Below are 10,031 nucleotides of genomic sequence, written 5' to 3'. Positions count from 1 at the left end.
CCTAACTTTTATGTCTTTATGTTGGTATATTTGTAAAGTGCTTTGAGTCTCACAGGGAGAAAAGCGCTATATAAATCACAAATTATTATTATTATAAAAGGAGCAGCAATGCAATACATGGAGTAAGTTGAGCCAATAAAATAGGCATAAATGTGCAGCCACTAATAAGCAGCTAGCTCCTAGAAGTGCATTGTTGCTCCTGAGTCTACCTAGGTATGCTTTTAAAGAAAGGATACCAAGAGAATGAAGGAAATTAGATAATAGAAGTAAACCATAGTTTTAAACTGTATGCTGATTCATGAAATAAACATTTTGTTTCATATCCCTTTAGTGACATGTTACCCATATGTCAGATCACTTAAAAGTTATGCAGTATATCTGTAAAAGGCTGACTGGAAAATATCACCTGAACCTCTATGTAAAACAATAGATATTTTAGCACAAAATTTCCTTAGCATCCGTATATAATTGTTAAGGAACTTTAGGCATCCAATGATGATGCTTGTCACTGGACTTCTGTGCAGGCATAGTCCCTTTTTAGTTTAAGGAAGTGTACTATGATATTTCATGAGGTTATGGTGAAATCCCATGAGATCTTAGTAAAGTATGAACTTGGCACTGATGATGCTGATTGGCTGTTTTCCCCCCACCATGCAGACTGAAGTAAAACTGCTCACAGTGCCCTTACTATGGTGAGCTGAAGAAATTTTGAGTCACATATCTTCTTCTTTTACAGAATGCTTGTTATTTTCAAGTCTCCTTTTTAGAGATTTAATGCATCACTTTCCAGTGATTTAGCACGTGTAGCATGTCCATTTAAATAACGTTTTAAGTATAATGCAGTAACAGACATACATTTGAAGCAAATCTTTTTATTGTTGATTACATTTACCTGTAATTCACTCTCAAAAGATTTTTTAAAAAAACCAATACATTTTCTTGAGCTAATCGCAGGCACAAATGAATGATGTTTTGTTGTCAATCAATACTGAGGTCCACAATACAAGAAAGTTACCAACTTTAGAGTTAGATAACAACAGTCCACAGGTGTTGAAACCTCTGCACATTATATTATTGATCATCATCTGTTGAATTTTCCTCCTCATCAGTGGCATCATCTTCCTCCTCTTCAATCTTTTTCTGTCTATTACTTAGATGCTGCTAAACAGAGTAAAACACGAATCTGATTACAAATATATAGAAACAGTATATAAACACACATAACCACCTAAGAAAACTTGCTCACAAAACTTGCTTCCTTCACAGAAAACTTGCTTCCTTCCTTGCTACTAAAGAATACAATTGTTGTTGGCACTATAGAACGCTAGAGTATGCAAAAAGAAAAAATAATCAAATAAATTATAATAGAATAATGTATGGTAAAAAAGATGTAATGTTTAACACTAATTATATAAAGATAAAAAAAGAACAAACATTAAAAACAAAAAATATAATTTATTCTTACCTGATAAATTATTTTCTTTCTTTGTAATGAGAGTCAACAAATTCCTATTCTTAGAAATGGGAAACATACCCAAGCTGTGGAGTCCCCAAAGAATAGAGGGTGGGCTGAAACGTAAAACAGTCCCTAGATGCTAGGCACCACCGCTTGAAGAACCTATCTCCCAAAAGATGCCTCAGCTCTGGCAAAAACATTAAAGGTTTGTGAAAGTATGTAAAGAAGACCAGGTAGCAGCCTTGCAGATCTGCTCCACTGAAGCCTTATCTTTGAAGGCCCAAGATGTAGAAACTGCATGTGTAGAATAGGCAGTAATACTGGCCGGGGCTACTGGCCCATTTCTAAGTATGCCATACGATTAAGTATTCCCATCCAGAAAGACCAAGAAACAGCAGTGGCCTTTAGACCCTTGTGATTGCCAGAAAACAGAACAATCAGGTAAGATGACTGACAAAAATCTTTGGTAGCATGAAGATTAAACTTTAATGCTCTAACCTCATCCAAATTGTGCAACAACCTCTCTTTGGAAGAAATTGTATAAGGACAAAGGAACGGAACAATAATTTCCTTGTTTATATTATTCGTAGAATCCATCTTAGGCAAAAAACTACTTTCACACTTTCCAAGACAACCACATAGAGGCCAATCTATCAAGCCGTCAACTTTCTTGCATTCGACGGTACCAATACGCTCACCTAACATCGCGGCTGCAGACCTGAATATGATCTCCATATTTTTTTAAAAAGCTGCGCACCAAGTATGGGGTGATGAGCAGCGGACTGTTGTAAACTAGCAGTCATCAGTCTCGCTGCTATTCGGCTTTTTACCAACTTTATTTATACCCTGTCACTAAACACAGCCACTATACTAAAATGTTTAACCCCTATCCCGCCGCTCCTGGACCCCACCGCAACTAAATAAATGTATTAACCCCTAAACGCCTGGCCTACCACATCACTACCACTTACTAAACCTATTAACCCCTAAACCGCCAGCCCCCACAGCGCCATAAACTAAATTAAGCTATTAACTCCTTAACCTAACAACCCGCTAACTTTACATTAAAATTACAACATCCCTATCTTATAATGATTTTAACTTAACTGTAGAATTAAATTAAACTATATTAAACTATTAATTAACCTACCCTAACTATTATACTAAAATTACATTAAACTACCAATCAAATTAACTATATTACATATTTAAAGGGACATAATCTATCTTTTAAAACAATAACGGCTAGATTTAGAGTTTTGTCGGTAACGACCCGAAAAGCTAACGCCGGCTTTTTTCTGGCCGCACCATAAAAATAACTCTGGTATTGAGAGTCCACATAAAGGCTGCGTTAGGCTCCAAAAAAGGAGCGTAGAGCATATTTAACGCAGCTTCAACTCTCGATACCAGAGTTGCTTACGCAAGCGGCCAGCCTCAAAAACGTGCTCGTGCACGATTCTCCCATAGGAAACAATGGGGCTGTTTGACCTGCAAAAAAAGCCGCGTTCAGCTCCTAACGCAGCCCCATTGTTTGCTATGCGGAAACACTTCCTACGTCTGCACCTAACACTCTAACATGTACCCCGAGTCTAAACACCCCTAACCTTACACTTATTAACCCCTAATCTGCCGCCCCCTGCATATTATTATTAACCCCTATTCTGCCGCTCCGTAAACCGCCGCTACTTACATTATCCCTATGTACCCCTAATCTGCTGCCCTAACATCGCCGACCCCTATATTATATTTATTAACCCCTAATCTGCCCCCCACAACGTCGCCTTCACCTGCCTACACTTATTAAACCCTAATCTGCCGACCGGACCTGAGCGCTACTATAATAAAGTTATTAACCCCTAATCCGCCTCACTAACCCTATAATAAATAGTATTAACCCCTAATCTGCCCTCCCTAACATCGCCGACACCTAACTTCAATTATTAACCCCTAATCTGCCAACTGGAGCTCACCGCTATTCTAATAAATGTATTAACCCCTAAAGCCTAACACTAACACCCCCCTAAGTTAAATATAATTTACATCTAACGAAATTAATTATCTCTTATTAAATAAATTATTCCTATTTAAAGCTAAATACTTACCTGTAAAATAAATCCTAATATAGCTACACTATAAATTATAATTATATTATAGCTATTTTAGGATTAATATTTATTTTACAGGTAACTTTGTAATTATTTTAACCAGGTACAATAGCTATTAAATAGTTAATAACTATTTAATAGTTACCTAGTTAAAATAATAACAAAATTACCTGTAAAATAAATCCTAACCTAAGTTACAATTAAACCTAACACTACACTATCATTAAATTAATTAAATAAAATATCTACAATTACCTACAATTAAACCTAACACTACACTATCAATACATTAATTAAATACAATATCTACAAATAACTACAATGAAATAAACTAACTAAAGTACAAAAAATAAAAAAGAACTAAGTTACAAAAAAATAAAAAAATATTTACAAACATAAGGAAAATCTTACAACAATTTTAAACTAATTACACCTACTCTAAGCCCCCTAATAAAATAACAAAGCCCCCCAAAATAAAAAATGCCCTACCCTATTCTAAATTACTAAAGTTCAAAGCTCTTTTACCTTACCAGCCTTGAACAGGGCCCTTTGCGGGGCATGCCCCAAGAAGTTCAGCTCTTTTGCCTGTAAAAAAAAAGCATACAATAACCCCCCCCCAACATTACAACCCACCACCCACATACCCCTAATCTAACCCAAACCCCCCTTAAATAAACCTAACACTAAGCCCCTGAAGATCATCCTACCTTGTCTTCACCTCACCGGGTATCACACCGATCCGTCCTGGCTCCGATATCTTCATCCAACCCAAGCGGGGGCTAGACATCCACTGAAGAAGTCCAGAAGAGGGTCCAAAGTCTTCATCCTATCCGGGAAGAAGAGTAGATCCGGACCGGCAACCATCATCTTCCAAGCGGCATCTTCTATCTTCATCCGATGAGGACCGGCTCCATCCTGAAGACCTCCACCGCGGACCCATCTTCATCCGGCGACGTCCAACTGAAGAATGACGGTTCCTTTAAGGGACGTCATCCAAGATGGCGTCCCTCGAATTCCGATTGGCTGATAGGATTCTATCAGCCAATCGGAATTAAGGTAGGAATATTCTGATTGGCTGATGGAATCAGCCAATCAGAATCAAGTTCAATCCGATTGGCTGATCCAATCAGCCAATCAGATTGAGCTCGCATTCTACGACTCAAATAATCCGCCTCCCAGTTGTCTACTCCTGGGATGTGGATTGCAGATAGATGGCAGGAGTGATCCTCCGCCCATTTGATGATCTTGGATACCTCTCTCATCGCCAAGGAACTCTTTGTTCCCCCCTGATGATTGATGTACGCTACAGTCGTCATGTTGTCCGACTGAAATCTTATGAATCTGGCCTTCGCTAGTTGAGGCCAAGCCAGGAGCGCATTGAATATCGCTCTCAGTTCCAAAATGTTTATCGGGAGAAGAGATTCTTCCCGAGACCATAGACCCTGAGCTTTCAGAGAGTCCCAGACCGCGCCCCAGCCTAAGAGACTGGCGTCGGTCGTGACAATGACCCACTCTGGTCTGCGGAAACTCATTCCCTGAGACAGGTGATCCTGAGTCAACCACCAGAGGAGTGAGTCTCTGGTTACCTGGTCTACTTGAATCTGGGGAGACAAGTCTGCATAATCCCCATTCCACTGTTTGAGCATGCACAGTTGCAATGGTCTTAAATGAATTCGAGCAAAAGGAACCACGTCAATTGCTGCAACCATTAGTCCTATTACCTCCATGCACTGAGCTATGGAAGGCTGAGGAATAGATTGAAGAACTCGACAAGCATTTAGAAGCTTTAACTTTCTGACCTCTGTCAGAAAAAACATAATTTATGCTTACCCGATAAATTTATTTCTCTTGTAGTGTATCCAGTCCACGGATCATCCATTACTTATGGGATATTAACTCCTCCCCAACAGGAAGTGCAAGAGGATTCACCCAGCAGAGCTGCTATATAGCTCCTCCCCTAACTGCCATTACCAGTCATTCGACCGAAAACATGCAGAGAAAGGAAAACCATAGGGTGCAGTGGTGACTGTAGTTTAATGGAAAAATTACCTGCCTTAAAGTGACAGGGCGGGCCGTGGACTGGATACACTACAAGAGAAATAAATTTATCAGGTAAGCATAAATTATGTTTTCTCTTGTTAAGTGTATCCAGTCCACGGATCATCCATTACTTATGGGATACCAATACCAAAGCTAAAGTACACGGATGACGGGAGGGACAGGCAGGCTCTTTATACGGAAGGAACCACTGCCTGAAGAACCTTTCTCCCAAAAACAGCCTCCGAAGAAGCAAAAGTGTCAAATTTGTAAAATTTGGAAAAAGTATGAAGAGAAGACCAAGTTGCAGCCTTGCAAATCTGTTCAACAGAAGCCTCATTCTTAAAGGCCCAAGTGGAAGCCACAGCTCTAGTAGAATGTGCTGTAATTCTTTCAGGAGGCTGCTGTCCAGCAGTCTCATAGGCTAACCGTATTATGCTACGAAGCCAAAAGGAGAGAGAGGTAGCCGAAGCTTTTTGACCTCTCCTCTGACCAGAATAAACGACAAACAGGGAAGACGTTTGTCGAAAATCCTTAGTTGCCTGTAGATAAAATTTCAGGGCACGGACTACATCTAGATTGTGTAGCAGACGTTCCTTTTTCGAAGAAGGATTAGGACACAAAGATGGAACCACAATCTCTTGATTGATATTCCTGTTAGTGACCACCTTAGGTAGGAACCCAGGTTTAGTACGCAGAACTACCTTGTCTGAATGAAAAATCAGATAAGGAGAATCACAATGTAAGGCAGATAACTCAGAGACTCTTCGAGCCGAGGAAATCGCCATTAAAAACAGAACTTTCCAAGATAACAACTTGATATCAATGGAATGAAGGGGTTCAAACGGAACCCCCTGTAAAACATTAAGAACTAAGTTCAAACTCCATGGTGGAGCAACAGTTTTAAACACAGGCTTGATCCTAGCTAAAGCCTGACAAAAAGCTTGAACGTCCGGAACTTCTGACAGACGTTTGTGTAAAAGAATGGACAGAGCTGAAATCTGTCCCTTTAAGGAACTAGCGGATAAACCCTTTTCTAAACCTTCTTGTAGAAAAGACAATATCCTCGGAATCCTAACCTTACTCCATGAGTAACTCTTGGATTCGCACCAATATAAGTATTTGCGCCATATCTTATGGTAAATCTTTCTGGTAACAGGCTTCCTAGCCTGTATTAAGGTATCAATAACTGACTCAGAAAAACCACGTTTTGATAAAATCAAGCGTTCAATTTCCAAGCAGTCAGCTTCAGAGAAATTAGATTTTGATGTTTGAAGGGACCCTGGATCAGAAGGTCTTGTTTCAGAGGTAGCGACCAAGGTGGACAGGATGACATGTCCACTAGATCTGCATACCAAGTCCTGCGTGGCCATGCAGGCGCTATTAGAATCACTGATGCTCTCTCCTGTTTGATTCTGGCAATCAATCGAGGAAGCATCGGGAAGGGTGGAAACACATAAGCCATCCCGAAGGTCCAAGGTGCTGTCAAAGCATCTATCAGAACCGCTCCCGGATCCCTGGATCTGGACCCGTAACGAGGAAGCTTGGCGTTCTGTCGAGACGCCATGAGATCTATCTCTGGTTTGCCCCAACGTCGAAGTATTTGGGCAAAGACCTCCGGATGAAGTTCCCACTCCCCCGGATGAAAAGTCTGACGACTTAAGAAATCCGCCTCCCAGTTCTCCACTCCCGGGATGTGGATTGCTGACAGGTGGCAAGAGTGAGACTCTGCCCAGCGAATTATCTTTGATACTTCCATCATTGCTAGGGAGCTTCTTGTCCCTCCCTGATGGTTGATGTAAGCTACAGTCGTGATGTTGTCCGACTGAAACCTGATGAACCCCCGAGTTGTTAACTGGGGCCAAGCCAGAAGGGCATTGAGAACTGCTCTCAATTCCAGAATGTTTATTGGTAGGAGACTCTCCTCCTGATTCCATTGTCCCTGAGCCTTCAGAGAATTCCAGACAGCGCCCCAACCTAGTAGGCTGGCGTCTGTTGTTACAATTGTTCAGTCCGGCCTGCTGAATGGCATCCCCCTGGACAGATGTGGCCGAGAAAGCCACCATAGAAGAGAATTTCTGGTCTCTTGATCCAGATTCAGAGTAGGGGACAAGTCTGAGTAATCCCCATTCCACTGACTTGCATGCACAATTGCAGCGGTCTGAGATATAGGCGTGCAAAGGGTACTATGTCCATTGCTGCTACCATTAAGCCGATCACCTCCATGCATTGAGCTACTGATGGGTGTTGAATGGAATGAAGGACACGGCATGCATTTTGAAGCTTTGTTAACCTGTCTTCTGTCAGGTAAATCTTCATTTCTACAGAATCTATAAGAGTCCCCAAGAAGGGAACTCTTGTGAGTGGAAAGAGAGAACTCTTCTTTTCGTTCACCTTCCATCCATGCGACCTTAGAAATGCCAGTACTAACTCTGTATGAGACTTGGCAGTTTGAAAGCTTGAAGCTTGTATCAGAATGTCGTCTAGGTACGGAGCTACCGCAATTCCTCGAGGTCTTAGTACCGCCAGAAGAGCACCCAGAACCATTGTGAAGATTCTCGGAGCCGTAGCCAATCCGAATGGAAGAGCTACAAACTGGTAATGCCTGTCTAGAAAGGCAAACCTTAGATACCGGTAAAGATCTTTGTGAATCGGTATGTGAAGGTAAGCATCCTTTAAATCCACTGTGGTCATGTACTGACCCTTTTGGATCATGGGTAAAATTGTCCGAATAGTTTCCATTTTGAACGATGGAACTCTTAGGAATTTGTTTAGGATCTTTAAATCCAAGATTGGCCTGAAAGTTCCCTCTTTTTTGGGAACCACAAACAGATTTGAGTAAAACCTTGTCCTTGTTCCGACCGCGGAACCGGATGGATCACTCCCATTAATAAAAGATCTTGTAAGCAGCGTAGAAATGCCTCTTTCTTTATTTGGTTTGTTGACAACCTTGACAGATGAAATCTCCCTCTTGGGGGAGAGAATTTGAAGTCTAGAAGGTATCCCTGAGATATGATCTCTAACGCCCAGGGATCCTGGACATCTCTTGCCCAAGCGTGGGCGAAGAGAGAAAGTCTGCCCCCCACTAGATCCGTTCCCGGATCGGGGGCCCTCGATTCATGCTGTCTTAGGGGCAGCAGCAGGTTTCCTGGCCTGCTTGCCCTTGTTCCAGGACTGGTTAGGTCTCCAGCCTTGTCTGTAGCGAGCAACAGCTCCTTCCTGTTTTGGTGTAGAGGAAGTTGATGCTGCTCCTGCTTTGAAATTACGAAAGGAACGAAAATTAGACTGTCTAGCCTTAGGTTTGGCTCTGTCTTGAGGCAGGGCATGGCCTTTACCTCCTGTAATGTCAGCGATAATTTCTTTCAACCCGGGCCCGAATAAGGTCTGCCCTTTGAAAGGTATATTAAGCAATTTAGATTTAGAAGTAACGTCAGCTGACCAGGATTTTAGCCACAGTGCTCTGCGTGCCTGAATGGCGAATCCGGAATTCTTAGCCGTATGTTTAGTTAAATGTACTACGGCATCTGAAATAAATGAGTTAGCTAACTTAAGGGCTTTAAGCTTGTGTGTAATCTCATCTAATGGAGCTGATTCAAGTGTCTCTTCCAGAGACTCAAACCAAAATGCTGCTGCAGCCGTGACAGGCGCAATGCATGCAAGAGGTTGCAATATAAAACCTTGTTGAACAAACATTTTCTTAAGGTAACCCTCTAACTTTTTATCCATTGGATCTGAAAAGGCACAGCTATCCTCCACCGGGATAGTGGTACGCTTAGCTAAAGTAGAAACTGCTCCCTCCACCTTAGGGACCGTTTGCCATAAGTCCCGTGTGGTGGCGTCTATTGGAAACATCTTTCTAAATATCGGAGGGGGTGAGAACGGCACACCGGGTCTATCCCACTCCTTAGTAACAATTTCAGTAAGTCTCTTAGGTATAGGAAAAACGCCAGTACTCGCCGGTACCGCAAAATATTTATCCAACCTACACATTTTCTCTGGTATTGCAACTGTGTTACAATCATTCAGAGCCGCTAACACCTCCCCTAGTAATACACAGAGGTTTTCCAGCTTAAATTTAAAATTTGAAATATCTGAATCCAGTTTGTTTGGATCAGAACCGTCACCCGCAGAATGAAGCTCTCCGTCCTCATGTTCTGCAAATTGTGATGCAGTTTCTGACATGGCCCTAATATTATCAGCAAAAAAAGGGGGTTAAATAAACTAGCGCTTAAGAGTTAATATCCCTTGCCCTATTCTCCTACTATCTACTTCCCAGATAGAAAGGTGTATAAAGTGAAAAAGTTATGGAGATTAGGCGCTTAATCTGCAAAAGGGATAAAGGTGTGTATGGAGGTCGTTAGCTAAATATGTAGAAAAAACTGGACCTTGGACAGAATAAGTGAAAAAGTCTTCTACAATTTATTTTCAAAATA

The 10,031-nt window shown here is 41.4% G+C and overlaps 1 protein-coding gene across 1 annotated transcript in view; it reads right to left on the bottom strand.

The window, feature by feature from the left end:
* Positions 1 to 856: 856 nt before the first annotated feature.
* The window catches only part of CIBAR1 (CBY1 interacting BAR domain containing 1), a gene marked incomplete in the record, with an annotated part of 433,120 nt that continues 423,945 nt past the window's right edge, over positions 857 to 10,031 (bottom strand). The window contains 1 exon segment of the mRNA XM_053715196.1: positions 857 to 1,161. Coding sequence (XP_053571171.1) covers positions 1,072 to 1,161 — 90 coding nt within the window.

The sequence above is a fragment of the Bombina bombina genome, chromosome 5, assembly GCF_027579735.1.
Source record: "Bombina bombina isolate aBomBom1 chromosome 5, aBomBom1.pri, whole genome shotgun sequence".
NCBI classification, from domain to species: Eukaryota; Metazoa; Chordata; class Amphibia; order Anura; family Bombinatoridae; genus Bombina; species Bombina bombina.
Note: the sequence above shows the minus strand (reverse complement) of the source record. Positions and strands in the feature narration are given on the sequence as shown.